Source organism: Sorex araneus, chromosome X (genome assembly GCF_027595985.1).
Source record: "Sorex araneus isolate mSorAra2 chromosome X, mSorAra2.pri, whole genome shotgun sequence".
Taxonomy (NCBI): Eukaryota; Metazoa; Chordata; class Mammalia; order Eulipotyphla; family Soricidae; genus Sorex; species Sorex araneus.
The window spans coordinates 162,482,067-162,506,701 of NC_073313.1; the positions used below are offsets into that span (position 1 = coordinate 162,482,067).

General features: G+C 60.0%; 1 protein-coding gene across 1 annotated transcript in view; it reads left to right on the top strand.

Moving 5' to 3' along the window:
* The window catches only part of ADCY10 (adenylate cyclase 10), a 42,896-nt gene extending 18,849 nt beyond the window's left edge, over positions 1–24,047 (top strand). The window contains exons 16-32 of the mRNA XM_055121978.1: positions 437–711; positions 2,407–2,543; positions 4,397–4,522; positions 5,276–5,554; positions 5,702–5,992; positions 7,560–7,626; positions 8,594–8,822; positions 9,997–10,104; positions 11,528–11,703; positions 13,572–13,728; positions 15,397–15,601; positions 15,700–15,796; positions 16,683–16,798; positions 19,055–19,172; positions 20,431–20,626; positions 21,789–21,977; positions 23,583–24,047. Coding sequence (XP_054977953.1) covers positions 437–711; positions 2,407–2,543; positions 4,397–4,522; positions 5,276–5,554; positions 5,702–5,992; positions 7,560–7,626; positions 8,594–8,822; positions 9,997–10,104; positions 11,528–11,703; positions 13,572–13,728; positions 15,397–15,601; positions 15,700–15,796; positions 16,683–16,798; positions 19,055–19,172; positions 20,431–20,626; positions 21,789–21,977; positions 23,583–23,744 — 2,928 coding nt within the window. The 3' untranslated portion in view covers positions 23,745–24,047. The remainder of the gene's footprint in view (positions 1–436; positions 712–2,406; positions 2,544–4,396; positions 4,523–5,275; positions 5,555–5,701; positions 5,993–7,559; positions 7,627–8,593; positions 8,823–9,996; positions 10,105–11,527; positions 11,704–13,571; positions 13,729–15,396; positions 15,602–15,699; positions 15,797–16,682; positions 16,799–19,054; positions 19,173–20,430; positions 20,627–21,788; positions 21,978–23,582) is intronic.
* The last annotated feature ends 588 nt before the right edge of the window (positions 24,048–24,635 follow it).

A 24,635-nucleotide genomic window follows, 5' to 3' on the forward strand; every position in this document is an offset into this window, starting at 1 on the left:
ATTAGGGCTGGAGCAATAGTCCAGCAAGGAGGGGGTTCAGCCGACCCAGGTTCATCCCCCAGCATCTTATAGGGTCCCCGGGACACCAGTTTCTGAGTGCAACCCCTGAGCACTGTCAGGTGTGACCCCAAAGCAAAATACATAAATAAAAATTAAAATAAAAAATAACTCCAGGGGGGGGCTGGAGCAATAGTACAGCGGGGAGGGCGTTTGCCTTGCACGTGGCCGACTCGGGTTCGATTCCCAGTATCCCATAGGGTCCCCTGAGCACCGCCAGGAGTAATTCCTGAGTGCAGAGCCAGGAGTAACACCTGTGCATTGCCAGGTGTGACCCAAAAAAAAGCAAAAAAAAAAAAACTGCGGGGCTCCCCAAGCCTCAGGCCGCTCCCCGCCAAGGTGCCACCGCGCGCCCCCCGTGCCCGTGTGTCCCGCGCAGGCCGTGCGGGTGGAGCGGATCATCTTCATCGTGGACGAGGCCCAGTTCATCGACCCAAACTCGTGGGCCTTCCTGGAGAAGCTGCTCCGGGAGGTGCCCATCTTCCTCATCACGTCGCTGTCGCCCTTCACCGACATTCCCTGCAAGGCCGCCAGCAGCATCATGAAGAGCAGGACCACCACCTACATCACGCTCGGGGCGCTGCAGCCCAAGGACATCCGCAACAAGGTGTGCCTGGACCTCAACGTGCACGGCATCCCCAAGGAGCTGGACCTGTGAGTCGCACCTGCCCGCGCATGCGCGCACATGGGCTGGTGAGGGCGGGGCAGGCGGGCAACTGCTTTGCGCATGCGTGGTCCCATCTCCAGAGGCTTCGGGAGACTGGTTCGAATCCCAGTCCACCCCCCACGTCCCTAGGGCTCCCCCAATCTCCGCCCAGAGGCGAGCCCACAGCTAGGAGGAGGCCCTGAGCACTGCCCACTGTGACCCAGCCCTCCCCTAAAGAGACAAGGGGAATCAAAGAATTTTTGAAGACAATTAAAGAGGGCCCAGACGGGAGCTGGAGCGATATAGTACAGCGGGGAGGGCATTGGCCTTGCACACGGCGGCGGACCCGGGTTCGGTTCCCAGCATCCCATAGCGTCCCCCGCGCACTTCCAGGAGTAATTCCTGAGTGCATGAGCCAGGAGTGACCCCTGTGCATTGCCCGGTGTGACCCAAAAACCAAATAAATAAATAAATAAATTACTCCCTATATTATAAATAAATAAATAAATAATAAGGAGGGACCAGAGCGATAGGACTGCAGGGGGTGGGGGCGGGTGTTGGCCTCTGGCATCCCACAGGGTCTCGCCTCAGCACCACGGAGCACTGCCAGGGGTGGAGGAACCCCTGTCTGCAGAGCCAGGAATCAGCCCTGAGCACCGCCCGGCGATGCTCAGGGGTTCCTCCTGGCTCTGCACTTAGAAATTACTCCTGGTGGTGCTCATGGGATCCTATGGAACGCTGGGAATCGAACCCTGGTCAGCCGCGTGCAAAAGCAAATGCCCTCCCCTCTGTACTATTGCTCCAGCCCCCACTCCGGCCTTTTTTTTGGGGGGGGGGTGTTGGGTCACACCCGGCAATGCTCAGGGGTCCCTCCTGCGTCTGCACTCAGGAATTACTCCTGGCGGTGCTCGGGGGACCCTATGAGATGCTGGGATTCGAACCCGGGTCGGCCGCGTGCAAGGCAAACGCCCTCCCCGCTTTGCTGTCGCTCCAGCCCCTCCGGCCTTTTTTTTGTTTGTTTGTTTAATCTCAGATGGGACCCGTGGCGGGGCTCTTGGGAGATGGAAGATTATGGCAGAGAAACTCTGCAAAGGCAGGGAGGCCCTTCGAAGATCACCCACCACCCTCACCCACCGACCGTTAGCCAGGTGGATTCCACGTGAGACGAGGAAGGCAGGCAGCCCAGGGGCTGCCTGGCTAGTCGTGACTCAGGCACGGCGGGAGCACCAGCCGTGTGTCTGGAGTTAGCGACTATGCAGAAAGCACGCTGTGGGGCTGGAGCCATAGCACAGCGGGGAGGGCATTTGCCTTGCACGCGGCCGACCCGGGTTCGAATCCCAGCATCTCATAGGGTCCCCTGAGCACCGCCAGGAGGAGTAATTCCTGAGTGCAGAGCTAGAAGTAACCCCTGTGCATCGCCGGGTGGGACCCAAAAAGCAAAAAAAAAAAACAACAACAAAAAAAACCCCAAAAACAGAGAGAGAGAGAGAGAGAGAGAGAGAGAGAGGGAGAGAGAGAGAGAGGGAGAGGGAGAGGGAGAGGGAGAGGGAGAGAGAGAGGGAGAGGGAGAGGGAGGGAGAGAGAGAGAGAGGGAGGGAGGGCAGGGACGAGCTCCCTCTCAGGGCCAGGATGCGCCCTGGGCTCTCTGCTGCCCGCTGTGTTTCCTGCCCGGCCGCCCCTACACACTCCCGCCCCCGCCCCAGGTACCTGGTCAAGGGAAGCTGCGGGATCCCGTTCTACTGCGAGGAGCTGCTGAAGAACCTCGAGCATCACCACGTGCTGGTCTTCCGGTCCCTGGAGCTGGAGGAGAAGAGCCGGGTAAACTGGCACACCCTCTTCAGTGAGTCCCCGCCCCTCTGCAGTGAGTCCCCGCCCCTCTGCAGTGAGTCCCCGCCCCTCTGCAGTGAGTCTCTGCCCCTCCGGGGCAGTGCGGGGCCACCGGCTGCTCCCAGGCTGCTTCCCAGAGGGCCCTGGGGGTGCCGGTCGGTGCAAGTGTCCAGGCGAGGGGAGGTCTTGCCGCCGCCGGTGCGATGCTGGCGGACAAGCGCCCGAAGCCCTGAGTCGGGTCCCCAGTGCCGCTACAGGTACCCAGTGTGAGAGAGACTGTGGCAGGGCTGGAGCGATAGCACAGCGGGGAGGGCGTTTGCCTGGCATGCGGCCGACTCGGGTTCGATTCCCAGCATCCCATAGGGTCCCCCTGAGCACCGCCAGGAGTGATTCCTGAGTGCAGAGCCAGGAGTCAGCCCTGAGCATCGCCGGGTGGGACCCAAAAAGCAAAAAATAAAAAATAAGAGAGAGAGAGGGAGAGAGAGAGAGAGAGAGAGAGAGAGAGAGAGAGAGAGAGAGAGAGAGAGAGAGAGAGATCGTGGCAGTGCCCCAGATGCCATGAGAGCTTGCAATCTCCACGCACAGAGAGATGCGTGCCAGCATCTCTTCAAAAGGTGCCAGAGGTTCCCTCGGCTGAGTGAATGTGTATCCAGACACACACACACATACACCCACACATACATGCATGCACAGACACATACACACGCACACACACGCACGCACACACACATGCACAGACACATACACACATGCACACAGGTGCACGCACACACACCACAAAGCACCATAAGACGTGCACAAGCCTGTCCCACAGATGCAAGTGGTGTTCATGTGAGCCGCATGTCTGCTACATACGTCATGCCTATTTTTTCTTTTCTTTCTTTTTTTTGCTTTTTGGGCCACACCCGGTGATGCACAGGGGTCACTCCTGGCTCTGAACTCAAGAATTACTCCTGGAGGTGCTCGGGGGACCCTATGGGATGCTGGGAACCGAACTGGGGTCGGCTGCGTGCAAGGCAAACGCCCTCCCCGCTGTGCTATCACTCCAGGCCCACGTCATGCCTTTTTGTCATCGTCAGCCAGGGTTGTCACATCTGTGGTTCTCCTGGGTCTGTACTGGTGGCGGGGGTCTGCTCCCAGCAGTTCTTAAGGGGCCCTAGGCTGTTTCTGGGAGCCAACCTGGGACCATGTAGAAGGCAAACAAGTGCCTTCATCTCTGTACTAACTTTCCGGGCCTGTGGGTGGCACTTTGACCACAAGTGTGGGTGACCCTGGTCCTTGCAGTGATATAGGGTAGGGACAAGGCCGGAGCGATAGTCCAGCAGGGAGGGTGCTTATCTTGCACGAAACCAATCCGGGTTCGATCCCCAGCATCCTATAGGGTCCCTTGAACACCACCAGGAGTGATTCCTGAGTGCAGAGCCAGGAGTCAGCCCTGAGCACTGCCAGGTGGGACCCCAAAACAAAACAAAACAATAATGATTATTTCCGGTCATTGGTTCCCAGGGGGTGAAGGAGAGAACGAACTTCTTTGGAGTGAATATCAGTGTTTATATATTGGTTTCCATAAAACACACTTTCCCGGGAGCTGGAGCGATAGCACAGCGGGTAGGGCATTTGCCCTGCACGCAGCCAACCTGGGTTTGATTCCCAGCATCCCATATGGGCCCCCGAGTACTGTCAGGAGGAATTCCCGAGTGCAGAGCCAGGAGTCAGCCCTGAGCATCACTGGGTGGGACCCAAAAAGAAAAAAAAAAAAAAAGAGCAAACCCAAAACTTCTCTCTGTTCTGTGTCACGGGGGATCCATCTCAAAGCTCTGGGAAAAAAAAAATCAGCACCAACATCTTTTTCTTGTCGGCCCCTAGAGGATATTATCCTGCCGACGGATGAGCTAAAGCCACACTCTGCTAACAAGGACGAAAGTCAGGAAATCTGCAACCTGGCGAGCGGCATCATCCTGAAAAACTTGTCCCCGCCCTCTTCACTGAAAGGTACTGGCCAGGTGGGCTGGGGGGCAGGGGGACAGCTAGGTGGGCTGGGGGGTCTAGTCCACGCCTGGCCCGATGCCCTCTGCTTCACCATCCCCATCCACTGGGTATGCCTCCCCCCTTTTTTTTTAAATCAACCCCCTGTGTTACTTTATTTAATTTTTTAAAATTGAATCACAGTGATACACACAGTGACAAGGTTGTTTATGATTGGGTTTCAGTCATATAATGTTCCAGCGGGCTGGAGCAATAGCACAGCGGGGAGGGCGTTCGCCTTGCACACGGCCGACCCGGGTTCGATTCCTCTGCCCCTCTCGGAGAGCCCGGGCAAGCTACTGAGAATATCGAACCCGCACGGCAGAGCCTAGCACGGGGCTGGACGCATGCACGCACTTGGGGCTGGCCGCACTTGGGCCAGGCGCTCGTGAGCCTGGGCGCACGCACGCAGGGTCTGGGGGCACGCACGGGGCTGGACGCATGAACGCACGCACGCACGCACGCACTTGGGGCTGGCTGCACTAGGGCCAGGCGCCCGTGAGCCTGGGCGCACGCGGGCTGGGCGCACGCACGCAGCATGTGGGTGCATGCACGGGGCTGGACGCATGCACGCACGCACGCACTTGGGGCTGGCCGCACTGGGGCCAGGCGCTCGCTGGCCTGGGCGCACGCGGGCTGGGCGCACGCACGCGGGGTGGGGCGGGGCGGGGCGTGCGCGGGGCTTGTGGCGCCCCTCTGACCGGCCCTCCTGTCCCGCAGAAATGTCGCTGGTGCAGCTGGACAGCATGAGCCTGTCCCACCAGATGCTGGTGCGCTGCGCCGCCATCCTGGGCCTGACCTTCACCACCGAGCTGCTCTTCGAGATCCTGCCGTGCTGGAACATGAAGATGATGATCAAGGCGCTCGCCAAGCTCGTCAAGTCCAAGGTCTTCGGCTGCTACCGGGACGGCAGGAAGCTGCGCCTGGCGCTGCGACAGAACCCGGTCTCCGCCGAGGTCCACTACCGCTCCCTGTCGCTGAGGCCAGCCGTGGGCATCAGTGAGTGGCGCCCCCCGCGCCAGGGGGCGCGGGAGCGAGGGCGGTGTTGGGGGGTGCTGCAGACGCAGCGTCTGGGTGCATGCACGGGGCTGGACGCATGCACGCACTTGGAGCATCCAGGAACCAGCGGCCGCCCGCGCTGTCCAGTCCAGGGCGAGAAGGAGGAGCTGTGGGAGCTGGAGAACGAGGTGATCGAGTGCAACATCATCCGCTTCTGCAAGCCCGTGATGCAGAAGACGGCCTACGAGCTGTGGCTCAAGCACCAGAAGCGCGAGCTGCACCTCAAGTGCGCGCGCTTCCTGGAGGAGGACGCGCGCCGCTGCGACCACTGCCAGAGCGGCGACTTCGTCCCCTTCCACCACTTCGTCGTGGACATCCGGCTCAACACCCTGGACATCGGCACCATCCACCACATGGCCAAGGCCCACGGCTTCCAAAGTAGCGCGCCTGGGCGGGGGCGAGGAGGGAAGGGGTCCTCCGGCGCCTGGGAATGCAGGGGTGGGGTGTGCAGGGAAGACAGGGTGCCGTGGAGGGGAGAGGACGGATGGAACCTCTCCCATGGGCCCCTTGGAACCCAGAGGCGTAATTAAAGCCAACCCCCCCCCCTTTTCCGGGCTCAAGATAGTTCTCTCTTCTAGGAGAACTGGGGAGCACGGGGAGGGCAGCAAGCCCCCCCTGTTTATCCTGGGGCCTGGGAGGGGGTCTAGGGGACATCGGGCACACACAAGTCAGAAGCACCGCAACTCTGGGAACCAAAGATCCTCAGACGAGACCATGGGGCTGCAGCGATAGCACAGCGGGGAGGGCGTTTGCTTTGCACGCGGCCGACCCAGGTTCGGTTCCCAGCATCCCATAGGTCCCCCAAGCACTGTCAGGAGTAATCCCTGAGTGCAGAGCCAGGAGGAACCCCTGTGCATCGCTGGGTGTGGCCCAAAAAGCAAAAAAAAAAAAAAAAAGGAAAAGAAGAAGAAGGGGCCAGAGTGATAGCCCAGCGGGTAAGGCCTTGCACACAGCTGACCCGGGTTCAATCCCTGGCATCCCATAGGGTCCCCCAAGCACCGCCAGGAGTGATTCCTGAGTGCAGAGCCAGGAGGAAGTCCTGAGCATCGCCGGGTGTGACCCAAAAAGCAAACAAACAAACAAACAAACAAAAAAGATGCTCAGAAGAAGGTGTTGGGGCTGACCCAGGTCCAATCCCCAGCATCCCATGGACTCCACCAGGAGTGTTCCCTGAGCGCAGAGCCCGGAGTAACCCCAGCTAGGTGTGGCCTCAAAACCAAAACCAACCCCCTTCAAAAAAAAGGAAGTGGTGACAGCCAGCCCGTCTGCTGAGGTGCACTTTCCCACATGCAGACCCGGAGCTGTGGGGTGCCCCAGGTCCCCCGCCCCGAGCAGGCTCTGGAGGAATGTAGGGTCACAGGGAGACCCTCCCCTCTCTGTTCCCCCAAACGGGAGGGCATCCCTCACCCGGGACTGCCCAGAGCCCGAGGCGCTGAGAATCTAGGCATCCTCCTTGATTGCAAACACCCCCCTTCCCCCGGAAGAAACTGGAGGTCTTAACGCGTATTTTGGGGTATTCGGGGACCCCCTGGCCTTGGCGGGGAGCACGCGGGGGCGGGATCTAATTGTTCAAAGCTACGCTTCGCCTCACTTCACTGAACAGCACCCCGGGGCCCAACAGGGGCTGGGAGACGGCGCAGCGGGCTGGCCCCGGGTTCGAGCCCCAGCACCACCAGACACAGTTCCCTCCCTAGCGTGAAACTGGGCGTGTCCCCCTCCCCCGACTCACCCCAGGCACCTGCCTTTTTTTTTTTTTTTTTGCTTTTTGGGTCACACCCGGCAATGCACAGGGGTTACTCCTGGCTCATGCACTCAGGAATTACTCCTGGCAGTGCTCGGGGGACCCTATGGGATGCTGGGAATCGAACCCGGGTCGGCCGCGTGCAAGGCAAACGCCCTCCCCGCTGTGCTATTGCTCCAGCCCCAACACCTGCCTATTTTGCAGCGGAGGAAAAAGTCGCCTCTTCCAAACTGGATAGTCCCCGGAAGCCGGAGTTCACCGAGGACATGAGGTACCGGCCCAGACGCGCTGACCGCGGGATGCCAGCTCTGCCGCGTGGGCCAGTCAAGCCACCAGGGCACACAGCTGCCTCACCGACGGGCGCAGTGCTCAGGGAGCACCCCGCCCTCTGCTCGCCCCCCGCCCCCCCCCCCGGCTTCCTGGAGTGGCCCCGACCCGCTCCTGCACCCCGGCGGCTCAGAGTTTCCTGTTGGGGTTTCTTGGGGAGGGTGGGGTTGGGGGCCACACCCAGTGGTCCATGGAAGGGGCTCCTGTCTCTGTGCTCAGGAGTGTCCCCGGCCGACCTTGGGGCACTGTAGGTGGTGCCGGGATGAAGCTGGGGTCGGCCGCACACAGAGCAAAGCCAGGAGACTCTCCTCGGCCTCCGGGTTTCTGCCGAGATGCTTGTCTGTCCAAGGAGCTCCTCCCTCCCCTCTCCCCGCCCCTCCCCGCCTCCCCACCCTTCTCCCCTACTCTGGCCTTCTCGCCTCTCCCCACCCTTCTCCTCTCCCCTCCTTTTCTCTTCTCCCCTCCCCTCCCTTCCCCTCCTCTCCCTACCCTTCTCCTCTCCTCTCCCCTCCTCTCCCCTTCTTTCCTCTCCCCACTCTTCTCCTCTCCCCTCCTTTTCTCTTCTCTTTTCCCCTCCCCTCCCCTCCTCTCCCTACCCTTCTCCTCTCCCCTCCCCTCCCCTCCTCTCCCTACCCTTCTCCTCTCCCCTCCCCTCCCCTCCTCTCCCTACCCTTCTCCCCTCCCCTCCCCTGCTCTCCTCTCCTCACTCTTCTCCTCTCCCCCTCCTTTTCACTCCCCTCCTCTCCTCTTCTCTTCTCCCCTCCCCTCCCTCCCCTCTTCTCCCCTCCCCCCTCCCTTCCCCCCTCCCCTCTTCTCCCCTCCCCTCCCCTCCCCTCCTCTCCCTTCCCCTCTCCTCCCCTCCCTCCCCTCCCTGGCCAGCCGTCAGTCCTGTTCACCCCCTCTCGGAACAGCCTCCAGAAGGCGCAGGAGAAGACCCTGCAGTACTTCGACGCGGTGATCGACAAGATGAAGACGTCGGAGGACATGACCCCGCTGGAGTCGTGCCAGTGCGAGGAGACGCTGGAGATCGTGGTCCAGCCGCTGGCGCAGCACTTCCTGGCCCTGGGCGAGAACAACAAGGCCCTGTACTACTTCCTGGAGGTCGCGGCCGCCTACGTCTTCCTGGGGGACCACTACACGGTGAGCAGCCGGGCCTCTCCCGAGGGCTGAGGCCAGGAGGGGCGCCCGACACTGCGGTGCCCGGGAGCTTCACGGAGACCAAGCCAGGAGCCAGGAGTGCCCTTCTTGGTAGGGGGTGCCCCTTCTTGATAACGGGTGCTCCTTCTTAATGGGGGTGCCCCTTCTTGATAAGGGGTGCCCCCCAATTTTTTTTTTAAGTGAATGGGGCTGGAGCGATAGCACAGTGGGGAGGGAGTTTGCCTTGCATGCGGCCAACCCGGGTTCGATCCCCAGCATCCCATAGGGTCCCCTGGGCACCGCCAGGAGTGATTCCTGAGTGCAGAGACAGGAGTCAGCCCTGAGCATCGCCGGGTGGGACCTAAAAAGCAAAAAATGAAAAACGGGGTGCCCCTTCTTCTTCTTTTTTTTTTTTTTGCTTTTTGGGTCACATCCAGCGATGCTCAGGGGTCACTCCTGGCTCTGCACTCAGGAATTACTCCTGGCGGTGCTCAGGGGACCCTATGGGATGCTGGGAATTGAACCCAGGTTGGCCGTGTGCAAGGCAAACGCCCTCCCCGCTGTGCTATCACTCCAGCCCCAGGGGGGTGCCCCTTCTTGATAAGGGGGTGCCCCTTCTTGATAAGGGGGTGCCCCTTCTTGATGAAGCCGGGAAGGGTCCTGACTCCCGCACTGCCTGAGGCTTTCGTGGAGAGACCAAGTCATGGCAAGAAGCCTGTAGTGAGCACCGAGGAGCAGAGCAGGCCCGAGAGACCGCGGCACGCAGCCGACCTGGTCCCGTCCTGGCTCTGTCCCCCGTGTCCTCCCTCCCGGACACGCTGGCGGGGCTCCTCTCAGCCCAAGAGGAAAGACCGGCTTCTCGGGGTGACAGGGGGATAGGGCCCTGGGGGGCAACGGCTTGATGCAAAGGAGAAAATGGCGCAGGAATCTGGCAGGGTTCTAGAAAGTTCTAGAGCGTTCCAGGTCCACACTAGGGGGAGTGAGATGGGAGTCAGCCTCAGAGGGAAGGGGGTTCCCTCATGGGAACCACCCGCCCCCTTCTGATGCAGCCCGCCCTAAACGCAGGGGTTTAGGGGGGACCAACGCCCCCCTCGGCCCCTCTTCCCTCCATCCGGGGCCTGCTGGCGCCCTCTTGGGGGTCCCCGGCCCCACAGTGCTCCCCCTCCCACTGCCGCAGGCTTCCATCTCCCTGAACGAGGCAGAGAGGCTGCTGCGACTTCTCAATAAGAAAAAATCCTCCAGCCAGATTTTTGAGCTGGCCACGTTCTACAGCCTCAAGGGCCAGGTAAGGATCCCCCTCTCGCCCACCCCCACAAGCCCTGGTCTAGCTTTTCTTGGCTGGCAGGAAAGGCGGGGTGAGGGGCTAGAGTAATAGCACAGCGGGGAGGATGTTGGCCTTGCACGCGGCCGACCTGGGTTCAAATCCCAGCATCCCTAGAGTCCCCCCGAGCACTGTCAGGAGTATTCCTGAGTGCAGGAGCCCGAAGGAACCCCTGAGGGCGTTTGCCTTGCACGCGGCCGACCCGGGTTCGAATCCCAGCCTCCCCTAGGGTCCCCCGAGCACCGCCAGGAATGATTCCTGAGCGCAGGAGCCAGGAGGAACCCCTGAGGGCGTTTGCCTTGCACTCGGCCGACCCGGGTTCGAATCCCAGCATCCCCTAGGGTCCCCCAAGCACTGTCAGGAGTATTCCTGAGTACATGAGCCAGGAGGAACCCCCCTGTGCATCGCCGGGTGGGACCCAAAAAGAAAAAAATTTAAAAAAAGGAAAGGCAAGGCGAGCCCCCTACCACACTCTCTCTCTCTCTGGCCCCTGGAGTTGGCACCGGTGACCCCAGCACAGGTCACACACAGATGCCAGGTCACAGCAGGTGGGAAATACAGGCCTTCCCCCTCCCCCCCCGTGCCAACGCTCAGGCACAGGACTTCGGGAGCGGGGATGGGTGTGTGTGTGTGTGTTTCTGCTTTATTGTTTTGGGGCCACACCACCTGGCAGTGCTCAGGGCTTACTCCTGGCTCAGTGCCCAGGGATCCATCCTGGCGGGTTAGGAGGACCCTCTGGGGTGCTGGGGATCACCTTGGTGGGACATGCACCTTTGTTGGGCCCTTATTCCCACCCCAAGGGCACTAGTGTGATTTGCACGCTTTTTTTTTTTGCACACCCTTTTTTTCTTTTGGGGTCACACCCAGTGATGCTCAGGGGTTCCTCCTGGCTCTACACTCAGGAATCACTCCTGGCGGTGCTTGGGGGACCCTATGGGATGCCGGGGATCGAACCCGGGTCGGCCACGTGCAAGGCCAACCAATGCCCTCGCTGCTGCACTATTGCTCCGCCCCCCCCCCCCCCCCCGCATGGCTCTGCACACTTTTAAGAGTTCTTTCTGGGGAAGATTTGCCCAGTGCAGGCCGAGCGTGGGTACCTGTGGTCGGCGTGAGCACGCGCGGTTGGCAGGTGCACAGTGTGGTCGGCGCACGACCCGGTCGGTGCACTGTGTGGCTGGGATGCAGTTCTAGCTGGAACTGCAAGGCTGGCGCTCGACGCGGCGGGGTTGGGGCGCCGCGTGGTTAGTGCGTGGCGAGGCCAGAGCGCACGCAGCATGGTTAGCGCGCCGTGTGGCCGGAGCGCGAGGCTGGTGAGCCAAGCGGTTAGCGCGCGCGCGGTGAGGCCGGATCGCGCGCACAGCAGCGTGGTGACCGCCGTCCCCCGCAGGTCTGCTCGCACGTGGGCCAGCTGGACCTGGCCAAGAAGATGCTCCGGAAGGCGCTGCGGCTGCTCAACCGCCCCTTCCCCTACAACCTGATCTCGCTGTTCCTGCAGCTGCACATGGAAGAGAACCGGCACTTCCACTACATGACGCAGCAGGCGCAGGAGAGCCCGCCCCCCAGGTGAGGGCGGGGGTCTCCGCCCCCTCCACTCAGCTGCTGGCGCCCAGACTGCCCAGCGCCCCTCTCAGAGCCAGACGGCACCGGGTGGGCACGGGCTCCACCCATGCGTCCCACCCCACCCTCCCTAGGGGCCTTGGGGGGAGCCGCCCGCAGTCCCACGTGGGCTTCCATGGCTCGGGGCTTGGGGTCCCCACAGCTGTGCTCAGGAGGGGCTGTGAGTCCAGCCCCAGCACTCCCAGGTTTGGGGACCCAGGAGCCCCCCACATCCAGAGGATCACCTGAATGTGATGAGCACGGTGGGAAGCAGCCCCTGTGAGAGAGAGAGAGAGAGGGAGAGAGAGAGAGAGAGAGAGAGAGGGAGAGAGAGAGAGAGAGAGAGAGAGAAGCGGGTGGAGGGGTTAAGGCATGGCTCTCGCAAGTGGGCAATGCAGGTTGGATCCCCGGCACCCCACGAGGACCCCCGAGACCCCCCTGGGAGCCATCCCTGACAACAGAGCCAACAGTCAGCCCTGGGCACTGCCAGGCGTGGCCGAGACACAAAAGGAAGCTAATATACACGTGCCCGCTCCTGCTGGGAGCAGCGTGCAAATACACAACCCCTCCCCCTCCCCCCACCACCACGCCACCATGGCCCCCCGTGGCTCAGTTCCCCACCTGCCACGTCTGGCTGCTCTCCACACAAGCTCCATGGTCCCCTCGTTTTTTTTTGGGGTTTTTATTTTGCTATTTTTTGGGTCACAACCCAGCGATGCTCAGGGGTTACTCCTGGCTTTGCACTCAGGAATTACTCCTGGCGGTGCTTGGGGGACCCTATGGGATGCCGGGGATCGAACCCGGGTTGGCCGAGTGCAAGGCAAATGCCCTCCCCGCTGTGCTATCGCTCCGGCCCCAATGGTCTCCTCGTTTTTTCTGCAGATGTGCTATGACACCCAAGTGGGGGTGTGTGGTGGTGGGGGGGGTGAGGTGGCGGCAGGGACGCCAGGATGGGGGTGGGGGGTGGAGGGAGAGTTGCACGTGAGCACCCCCTGCTGTGGCTGAGTGGGCATAGCACGCCTGGATTTACAAGGATGAGAGAAAGCAGGATGAGAACGCTATTAGGGTATCCCAAAGAGGAATCAAAAGAGCTATGCTGGGAATATCACGTCTCACTCAAGTGAGAGAAGGAATCCGGAGTTCTGACCTCCGTCAACGGTCAAGAATCAGGGACGCTGTCTCGTTTGCCAAGGCATCAAAAATCAGATGGACCGGTCATGTAATGCGATTCAGAGACGACCGCTGGACTAGAGCTGTTACCGACTGGATTCCACAGGACGTCAGAAGACCTCGTGGCCGCCCACCAACTAGATGGTCAGATTTCTTCGTCAAATCTCTGAGTGAACGATTTGAGGCTCTTCCTGTTCCTGAAACAAGCAGATATCATTGGGCTATACTGGCTTGCGACAAGGACAAATGGAGACGTTACTGGCGCCCGCTCGAGCAAATCGAAGATCAACGGGACTACAAGTGATACAAGTGAAGAGAGAAAGGACATCTCCGGTGTTAGGAGCGATGGCACCGCGGGGAGGGCGTTTGCCGTGCTGCACGCGGCCGACCCGGGTTCGATCCCCGGCATCCCATAAGGTGGAATCGCCAGAGGAATTCCTGAGCATCGTCGCTGGGTGTGACCCAAAAAGGAAAAAAAAAAAAAAGATCTGGCCTTACTCAGGTGCCATCGAGGAAGTCTCAGATGGGACACTTCCGGGGCGGGGGGGGGGCGGGGGAGGAGGTGTTTCCATTGGGTGGTGGTGGCACGCCCCCAGGCTGTGCCAGTTCGGCCGTGTCCCCAAGCCCCTGGGTGACGGGGTCTCTCTGCCCCTCGCCCCCCCCAGGAAGAAGAGGCTGGCACAGCTGTACCAGCAGGCCGGCTGTTTGGCCCTGCTCTGGAGAATTTACAGCCTCAACTACTTCTTCCACTGCAAGTACTACTGCTCCCTCGCTGCTCTCATGCAGCTGAACACGGCACTGGAGACGCAGAACGACTTCCAGGTAGGGGCCCTCGCGTTCCCCTCCCGCCCCCTGTCCCCCCCTTGCAGGGAGGCCAGACGTAAGCTTTGAACACAGCCGGGTGTGACCCCCAAACAAGCAAGCAAAAGGAGATCAGCCAGGGGCTGGAGCGATAGCACAGCGGGGAGGGCGTTGGCCTGGCACTCGGCCAACTCGGGTTCGAATCCCAGCATCCCTTAGGGTCCCCTGAGCACCACCAGGAGTAATTATTCCTGAGTGCAGAGCCAGGAGGAACCCCTGGGCATTGCCGGGTGGGACCCCAAAAAGCAAAAATAAATAAATAAATAAATAAAAGTAGATCAACCAAACTAAACCTTCCCTCCTGGTTGTTGAGTGAGCAAACACACACACAGCGATGACAGCCAATTGGATACTGCAGCAAGGCAGGCAGTAAAACAAAGCCACCTCCTCCCCCACCCAGCAAGCAGACGCTCTCTGCTCCTGCCCTCCCCAGGACCTCCTGCACCGAGACCCTAGACTGGGCTGGGAGCAGAGGGCGGGCAGGTGATGGACACGCAGAGCCCGGGTTGACCAGGACATGTGGTGTCCAGGAGCACATGGGGGAATGACCCCTTGCCACCCCCCAAGTACAGAGCCGGGGAGCATGGCTGGGTGTGGCCCCACAGCAAAACAAGGACAGGGAAGTACATGGCCAGCCCTGGTTTGGCCACGGCACCCCAGAGGGTCCCCCAAGCACCGCCAGGAGGCAGCCCTGAGCACAGAGCCAGGAGTGAGCCCTGAGCACAGAATCAGGAGTAAACCCTGAGCACAGAGTCAGGAGTCAGCCCTGAGCACAGAGTGAGCCCTGAGCACAGAGCCAGGAGTAAACCCTGAGTATAGTCAGAAGTGAGCCCTGAGCACAGAGCCAGGAGTGAGCCCTGAGCACAGAGCCAGGAGTGAGCCCTGAGCACAGAGCCAGGAGTCAGCCCTGAGCACAGAAACAGGAGTAAACCCTGAGCACAGAGCCAGGGGTGAGCCCTGAGCACAGAGTCAGGAGTCAGCCCTGAGCACAGAATCAGGAGTCAGCCCTGAGCACAGAGCCAGGAGTCAGCCCTGAGCACAGAGTCAGGAGTCAGCCCTGAGCACGGAGCCAGGAGCCAGCCCTGAGCACAGAGCCAGGAGCCAGCCCTGAGCACAGAGTGAGCCTGAGCACAGAGCCAGGAGTCAGCCCTGAGCACAGTCAGGAGTGATCCCTGAGCACGGAATCAGGAGTAATCCTTGAACTCCAGTAAGTTTTTCTCCAAGACCCGAATTAAAATGTCTCTGCGGGGGCTGGAGCGATAGCACATCGGGGAGGGCGTTTGCCTTGCACGAGGCCCACCCAGGTTCGATTCCCAGCATCCCATAGGGTCCCCTGAGCACGGCCAGGGGTGATTCCTGAGTGCAGAGCCAGGAAGAACCCCTGTGCATCGCCGGGTGTGGCCCAAAAAGCAAATAAAATAAAATAAAATAAAATGTCTCTGCGCTTCAGACTGTCAGGGGTGTGGGAAGCCCGCAGGCCCTCGGAGCTTCTCCTGAGAGCTGCAGCCCAGAGTGGGGGTGAGCCGTCTGCATGCCCGGGTGGTGTTTGCATCCCCGGGTGGCGTCTGCGTGCCCGGGTGGCGTCTGCGTCCCCGGGTGCATGCGGACTCGCGCCCTGTCCCGCCCCAGATCATCAAGGCCTACCTGGACTACTCGCTGAACCTGCAGCTGTTGGGCCACCAGGAGGGCTGGAACAAGTACGAGGTCCTGGCCATGAACTGCACCTTGGCCCTCCCGCTGAAGGGCGAGAACACGGAGGCCGTGGCCCACGTGGCCGACACGCTGAGCTACACCAAGTACATCATGGGCCACCTGGACCTGGCCATCGACCTGGGTACAAGCAGGGCAGGGGGAGGTCGGGGGAGGGCATCCGGGCCCGCAGGTCTGAGCCCTCAACCCCCCCCATCACGCAGTGGTCATTGCTCTCGCCAGGCTTCAGGGCACACAAGATGTGGGTGCTCATCCGGAACCCCGACAGGCGCTGCCACGTCCTCTGCTGGCTCAGCCAGTGTCTCCTCTTGAGAAACAGGTACTTGCACGGGGCCCCCCCTCCCAGAGCCACAGCACATCGAGGGGGAGGGCGTGTGCCTGGCACGCGGCCCCGACCCGGGTTCCATCATCCCCGGCATCCCCGAGGGCCCCCACCCCGAGCACCGCCACCGGGAGGGGTTCCGGGGTGCAGAGCCGGGAGTCAGCCCTGAGCATCGCCGGGCGTGAGCCCCCAACAACGGCAATGGGCGAAAGGCAGGGTGTGAGAGGGCCGGAGCGATAGCACAGTGGGGAGGGCGTTGGCCTGGCGCGCGGCTGACCCGGGTTTGATCCCCGGCATCCCATAGGGTCCCCTGAGCACCGCCAGGAGTGATTCCTGAGTGCAGAGCCAGGAGTCAACCCTGAGCATCGCTGCGTGTGACCCAAAAAGCAAAAAAAAAAAAAAAGAAAAGAAAGAAATAAAAGGGGCTGGAGCGATAGCACAGCGGGGAGGGCACTCGCCTTGCACCCGGCTGACCTGGGTTTGACTCCCAGCATCCCATAGGGTCCCCTGAGCACCACCAGGAGCCTGAGTGCATGAGTCAGGAGTAACCCCTGTGCATTGCCCAGACGGACAGAGCAGGGGCCGGAGCGATAGCACAGCGGGGAGGGCGTTGGCCTTGCACGCGGCCCAACCCGGGTTCGATCCCCGGCATCCCATAGGGTCCCCTGAGCACCGCCAGGGGTGATTCCTGAGTGCAGAGCCAGGAGTCAGCCCTGAGCATCGCCGGGTGGGACCCAAAAAGCAAAAAAAAAAAAAGAAAGAAAGAAAGAGAAAGTCAGGGTGTGAGAGAGAACAGACCTGAACCTGGCCGGCCCCGCCCCCAACTCCGTCTCCCCCCCCCCCCGACAATTCCCCCTCCCCGCCCCCCCGCCCCGCCCTGCAGACTCAAGCAGCTGGTGCAGGTGCTGGGGTGGCTGTGGGACCTCTCCGTGGCAGAGGAGCACATCTACAGCAAGGCCTTCTTCTACTACATCTGCTTGGACATCATGCTCTATGCGGGTAGGGCTGGGCCCGCCGCGACGTGGGCGGCACTTCCTGGGCCCCTCCCCCTCCCCCTCTCCCACTGGGGGCTCAAGGCAAGTGGGGGGTGGGTGGGAGGGTGTGGTCCTGAGCCAGGGGACCGTCCCCGAAGGCGCTGGGATATGGGCGAGGGAGGAGTGCTGATTGGAGGAGGAGGGGGGGTCCGGGCGGGCTGCACGTGGAGAAGGCCTGGGGTCACCGATGACGGTTTGGGAACCTCATTCTTTCCTGGTAACCTGTCAGGGGACAGATGGGCCCCAAGGGACGAGTGGGCTTCCTCTCCCCCGAACAGGAGTGCAGAAGGCTGCCATGGGCCTGAGCGCCAACAAGTTTATATGTTTTAGATATATGTTTGGGGTCACACCCGGCGATGCTCAGGGCTGACTCCTGGCTCTGCACTCAGGAATTACTCCTGGCAGTGCTCGGGTGACCCTATGGGGATGCCGGGGATTGAACCCGGGTCAGCCGAGTGCAAGGCAAATGCGCTCCCCTCTGTGCTATCACTCCAGCCCCAATCTTATTTTTGGAGGATGGGATGGGGGCATGTTTCTGGGCCTCACCTGGCGATTCTCAGGGCTGACTCCTGGCTCTGCACTCAGGAATCACTCCTGGCAGTGCTTGGGGCACCCTATGGGGATGCCGGGGATCGAACCTGGGTCAGCCGTGTGCCAAGCAAACACCCTCCCCACTGTGCTATCACTCTGGCCCCAATCTTATTTTTGGGGGGTGGGGTGGGGCATGTTTCTGGGCCTCACCCGGCGATGCTCAGGGTTTACTTCGGCCCCTGTGCTCAGGGATCACCCTGGCGGGGCGTGGGGGCCCCTGTGTGGTGCTGGGGCTCGAACTGGGGTTACCTGCATGGAAGGCCTTGTCCCCTGCACTCTCCCTCAGGCCAGGGGGCAAGCTTTGTTTATTTAGGTTTTGGTTTGGGGGCCACAGCCAGCGGTGCTCAGGAGTTACTCCTGGCGGTGCTTGGGGGACCCTATGGAATGCTGGGCTTGAATCTGGATCGGTCACGTGCAAGGCACATTTCCCCCTGCACCCCTCCTGCTTTGTTCACCCGGCCTCTGCAGGTGGGCTTTAAATTGAGCTCCCAGCTCCCAGTCAGAGGCCCTGGGTTTGACCCCTGGCATAGGAGTCATTAGCACAGCGGGGAGGGCGTTGGCCTTGCACGTGGCCGACCCAGGTTCGATTCCCAGCAGCCCATATGGTACCCCAAGCACTGCCAGGAGTAATTCCTGAATGCATGAGCCAGGAGTAACCCCTGTGCATCGCCGGGTGTGACCCAAAAAAGAGAAAAAAAAAACCAAAAAACTGAGCTCCCAGCTCCCATGCTGGAGGCCCTGGGTTTGACCCCCAGCACCACAGAAATAATGAATGGAGGGCTGGAGCCATAGCACAGCAGGGAGGGCGTTTGCCTTGCATGCGGTGGACCCAGGTTCAATTCCCGGCATCCCATATGGCCCCCTGAGCCCCAGCAGAAGTGATCCCTGAGCACAGAGCCAGGAGTCAGTCCTGAGCCCCAAACAGGTGTGGCCCCAAACTCCAAAATAATAACAATTATAATAAAGAGCTCAAGTCCCCAATTCCAGGCCTGTGGGGAGAGATTTTTCTGTTTTTGTTATTTTTTTTCTTTTTGGGTCCCATCCGGCGATGCTCAGGGCTGACTCCTGGCTCTGCACTCAGGAATCACTCCTGGCGGTGCTCGGGGGCCCCTATGGGATGCTGGGAATCGAACCCAGGTTGGCCGCATGCCAGGCAAACGCCCTCCCTGCTGTGCTATCACTCCAGCCTTGTGTTTTTGTTTTTTTATTTTATGTTTTTGTTTTTGGCCACACCCGATGCTCAGGGGTTCTTCCTGGCTCACACTGTATCCACTCGGGGACTCGGGAAACTCCGAAACTCGGAAACTCAGCCCCCCCCTGGGGTGGGAATGAGTGTGGGACCACCAAGGGCTTTGGGGTCAGAAGCACTTGGGGTCTTTGCACAAAAATATGTCTTTCCACATATTGTACAAAATCACACATGGACACATGCCAGGCATGGTAGCCTAGGTTGTGCACGGTACAAGCCACACGTGTACAACACATGTCATGTGTGCAAGCGTGTTGCACCTCACACAATCCCATCTATGACACACACATGCATGTGCACACACACGCGCACATACACACACACTGCCCACAGATCCATTTTCCCTCCTGGGACACACCCCTCTTTCTCTCCTCTGTTCAGGCTTCTTTTATAGGACCTTTGAGGAGTGCTTGGAATTTGTCTCAGAGAACGAAGACAACAAGATCCTCAAGTACCAGAGCGGAATCCTGCTGGGCCTCTACTCATGCATCGCGATCTGGTAAAACGTGACTTTAGGGGCTGGGGCGATAGCACAGCGGGGAGGGCGTTTGCCTTGCACACGGCCGACCCGGGTTTGAATCCCAGCATCCCATATGGTCCCCTGAGCACCGCCAGTAGTTATTCCTGAGTGAAGGGCCAGGAGTAACCTCTGTGCATCGCCGGGTGTGACCCAAAAAGAAAAAAAAAAAACAAAAAAAAACAACCAAACACGGCTTTACCAGAGCCCAGAACCCCCAGCCCCTCCCCCCGACAAGGGATCCTCCAAAGAACAAGCTAACGAGGGTGTTTGCACTAGAAGAGGGAAGCCAGGCCCGGAGCCCGGGGCCATGGCACTCACTTTGTCTGCAGATGACCCGGTTCCGTCCCCGGCCCTGCGCATGGGTCAGTGGGCACAGAGCCAGGAGTGACCCCTGAGGACCCCCCTCAAAAAAACCCAAAAATTCCTCTTTGCTTCTTTTGTAATACACCAGTGCTCCCGAGTCTACGGGGACAGGCATATGTGCCAAGAACATATACCCCAGGGTCCCTCCCTGCCAACCTGTCACGGGACAGGGGTCCCAACGCCACTGGAATGCAGGTTCGGGGCCTCTGCCATGGTAGGGGTAGTGGGGGCCATCGCCCAGGCCAGAGCCCCAAACTGTGACTCTGTGTTACCACCTCATACATTTGCATCTGGGCTGGGGCCGTAGCACAGCAGGTGGGCCATTTGCCTTGCACGCAGCCAACCCGGGATCAATTCCTCCGCCCCTCTCGGAGACCCGGCAAGCTACCGAGAGGATCCCGCCCGCACGGCAGAGCCTGGCAAGCTCCCCGTGGCGTATTCGAGATGCCAAAAACAGTCACAACAAGTCTCACCGTGGAGACGTGACTGGTGCACGGACAACAGTGCGACAGTGCTACATTTGCATCACAGATGACCCGGGGCCCTGACTGCCAGAAAGAAGCACAGACCAGAAGCTGGAGCCCTAGCACAGCGGGGAGGGCGTTTGCCCTGCACGTGGCAACCCGGGTTCGATTCCCAGCATCCCATAGGGTCCCCTGAGCACCGCCAGGAGTGATTCCTGAGTGCAGAGCCAGGAGTCAGCCCTGAGCACCGCTGGGTGTGACCCCCCCAAAAAGAAGCACAGGCCAGGAGACCGTGTGAGCCCCAGTGTGGCCTTGTACAAGAGCCTTGGCTGCCCGGAAACCCCCCGAGTCAGCACTGGGCGGGCGGGCGGCGGCGGGCGGAGCTGACGCCGGGCGCGTGTGGCCGGCAGGTACGGGCGGCTCCAGGAGTGGGACAACTTCCACAACTTCTCCAACCGTGCCAAGGGCCTGGTGCCCAGGAAGACGCCCACGGCCACCTACTGCCAGGGGGTCAGCCGCTACCTGGAGGGCCGCGTGCTCTTCCTGAAGCAGCAGATGGAGAAGCAGGTGGAGAGCGCACAGGACAGCGGCATGAAGCTCCTCAAGGTCAGTGCTCCCCGCCGGTGCCTCTGACCCCAGGCCCTTGGTGGAACCACACTCATTCCCATCCCAAATCCCTCGGGCTTGCTCTGGTGGCCCAGACAGGTGGCCAGGCCAGAGAGGGCACACACGTGCACCTGTGGCACACACCACAGCCCACACACACACACACACACACACACACACACACTGTCCGCATACCCACACACACAGACACGTGCCAGGCTCGGCAGCCCAGGTTGTGCTCAGCACAAACCACACACACACGACACATGACGCCTCATATGTGTGCAAGCATGTCACACCTCACACCAGTCCTGTCTATCACACACACATGTGCGCGTGCACACACACACACACAAACACACTGTCCACATATTGCACAAAATCACACATGGACAAGTGCCAGGCATGGTGGCCTAGGTCGTGTACAAACCACACGTGTACAACACATGATGCCTCATAAGTGTGCAAGCATGTCACACCTCACACAATCCCATCTATCACACACGCATACATGCACACACACGCACACATACACACACACTGCCCACATACCCACAGTTTGCACAAAACAACACACGGACACATGGCAGGCAGGGTAGCCCAGGTCATGCACAGCAAAAATCACACATGTACAACACATGACACCTCATATATGTGCAAGCATGTCACACCTCACGCCAGTTCTGTCTATCACACAGACACATGCACGCGTGCACACACACAAATACACACATACAGTCCACATACCCACAATTTGCACAAAATCACAGATGGACACATGCAAGGCATGGCAGCCAGGTTGTGCACAGCACAAACCACACACGCACGACACATGACACCTCAGATGTGTGCAAGCGTGTCACACCTCACACCAGTTCCATGTCACACACACGTGCGCACACACACGCACACACACATACACACATTGTCCACATACCCACAGTTTGCACAAAATCACATACGGGCACGTGCCAGGCATGGCAGCCCAGGTCGTGCACAGCACAAACCACACATGCACAACATATGACGCTTCATATGTGTGCAAGCATGTGGCACCTCACACCAGTCCTGTGCCTTGCACACACACACACACACACACACACACACACACACGCACACACGCCCCGATGTGGAGCTGATGGGCTGGGCCGTGTCCCCGCAGCGCCTGGAGGTGCTGGTGGCGCAGCACTGCACGGGGCCCGTCTTCTACCCGCGCCTGTACCACCTCATGTCCTACGTGTGCATCCTCATGGGGGACGGCGAGCACTGGCAGCTCTTCCTGCGCTCGGCGCAGTCCTTCAGCGAGCGGCAGGGCAACGTGCTGGAGAAGGGCTGGCTCAGCATGAACAAGGCAGGCGCCCTGGGCAGCGGGCAGCAGGGGGCCCCATGGGGGGGGAGGGGGGGCCTGAGGGAGGATCTTCTTTCCGAGCCACACCCAGCGATGCTCAGGACCAACTCCTGGCTCTGCACTGAGGGATCCCTCCTGGCGGGGCTCAGGGGACCCTATGGGATGCCGGGGATCGAACCCGGGTCGGCCGCGTGCAAGACAAGCGCCCTCCCTGCTGTGCTATCTTTCAGCCTGGAAGGATCTTTTTTTCTTTTTTTTTTTTGCTTTTTGGGTCACACCCAGCGATGCTCAGGGGTTCCTCCTGGCTCTGCACTCAGGAATCACTCCTGGCGGTGCTCGGGGGACCCTATGGGATGCCGGGGATCGAACCTGGGTTGGCTGCGTGCAAGGCAAACACCCTTCCCACTGTGCTATCGCTCCAACTCCGAGCCTGGAAGGATCTTTTAAATTTATTTTTTATTTTATTTTATTTTACTCTTTCTTTGTTGTTTTTTTTAAAATTGAATGGCTGTGAGACAGACCCTTACAGAGCTGTTCATGGTCGGGTGTCAGTCCTACAGGGTTCCAACACCCGGCCCTCCACCAGGGCACATTTCCCAGCACCAGTGTCCCCAGGGTCCCTCCCAACATCCCTCATCCCCACCCCCAGGTCTGTCTGTCTGTCTGTCTCTCTCCCTCTCTCTCTTTCTCCCTCCCCCTTTCTCTCTCTCCCTCTTTCTCCTCTCTCTCTCCCTCTTTCTCCTCTCTCTTTCCTCTCTCCCTCCCTCTCTTCTCTCTCCCTTTCTCTCTCTCTCTCCCTCTCCATCTCTCTTCCTCTCTCTCTCTCTCCCCCCTCCTTCCCCCCTTTTGGGCTCTGTGGTTTGCAGTACAGACACTGAGAGGTTATCAGGAATATCCCTTTACCTATTTTAATCCTCAGATCTTGTCCAGTGTGACCCTTCCCAGCTATGACTGTCACCCTGGTCCCTTCTCTGTCTTACCCGCCCTCCGACCCCCACACACTCGTGGTTGATTCCAGCCACTGACCAGTGCTCCTAGCCCTGCTTTCCCTGGCCGTGGATATTAGTCTTCTACTATTTTTTTTTATATATCTCCCACAAATGAATGCCGCCATTCTGTATCCATCCCTCTCGGAAGGATCATTTTTAGTCTTGGTCTCACCTGGGTGCTCAGTGGTCCCTCCCGACTTTGCATGCAGGAATCCCTCCTGACAGAGTTGGGGGACCCTGTGGGGTACCAGGGGTTGAGCTTACATCAGTCACGTGCAAGGGCGTCGCCCTGGTCTCTGACTCTCCCCGACAGGAAGTTTCTTCCTTCCTTTGAGCCTTCCCCAGGCCCCTCAGTGCTCCCAAATTCCAGCCACAGCGGGGGGCTTTGCTCCTTCTCCTGGCCCCCTCCCTGGGCGTCCCACCCTCTGAGGCCCTCCCCTAGAATGGGAACCCCGAGGGCCCCCCACAGTGCCCCACGGGTATGCGGATGGGCAGTGCAGGTGTAGCAGGGAGGTGACGCCTCCCCCACATCACATGTGGTCCCCGAGCACTGCCAAGGGAGCACCACCACCACCCCGTTCTTGGGTGCCCCCACGAGCCCCCGTGCCTGTCCCAGCAGGAGTGTTGGTGCGCCAGTCTTACGTTGGTCCCCGAGCCCTGGCAGAAGACCATCGAGCGGTTCCCGAGCTGGGAGATGATCACGTCCGGGAAGATGAGTCTCCAGAAGATACAGAAGAACAAGTTCCTGTTGGGAGTCAATGTGCTGGAGACCCTCCGCTGAGCCGAGGCCCCGGACGGCCTCTGCCCAGGCGGCGGAATGGACAGACTGGACAACCGTTTCTAAGTCATTATCCTGGAGGAGTGTTTCTAAGTCACTAGACTGCACGGCCCTTCTTTTTTTTTTTTTCTTTCTTTCTGTCTTTTTTTTTTTTTTTTGCGTCACCTGCGGCGATGCAAGGGCATCGCCCTGGTCTCGATGCACAGGGGTTACTCCTGGCTCTGCACTCAGGGATCACTCCTGGTGGTGCTCGGGGGACCAAATGGGGATGCTGGGAATCAAACCCGGTTGGCCGCGTGCAAGGTAAACCCCCTCTTCGCTGTGCTATCGCTCCAGCCCCTGGACGGCCCTTCTTCTTCTTCTTTTTTTTTTTTTCTGTTTGTTTATTTTTGCTTTTTGGGTCCCACCAAGCGATGCTTAGGGGTTACTCCTGGCTCTGCACTCAGGAATCACTCCTGACGGTGCTCGGGGGACCCTATGGGAATGCCGGGGATTGAACCCGGGTCGGCCGCGTGCAAGGCAATCGCCCTTCCTGCTGTGCTATCGCTCCAGCCCTGGATAGCTCTTTATTTATTTATTTTTTTGCTTTTGGGTCACACCCGGTGATGTGCAGGGGTTACTCCTGGCTCTTCACTCAGGAATTATTACTGGCAGTGCTCAGGGGACCCTATGGGATGCTGGGATTCGAACTGGGGTCAGTCGCATGCAAGGCCAACGCCTTCCCCGCTGTGCTATCGCTCCAGCCCCAGGATAGCCCTTCTTAACCGGGTACGAGTGCACGAACAGAGCTCCCCCTACTTGACCACCCCCCCCACCCCGCCCAGGGACTCCTGCAGTGTCTGAGCTGGTCTCAGCCCCATAGAGAACCCACCTCCCGGGGTGGGGGTGGGGGGC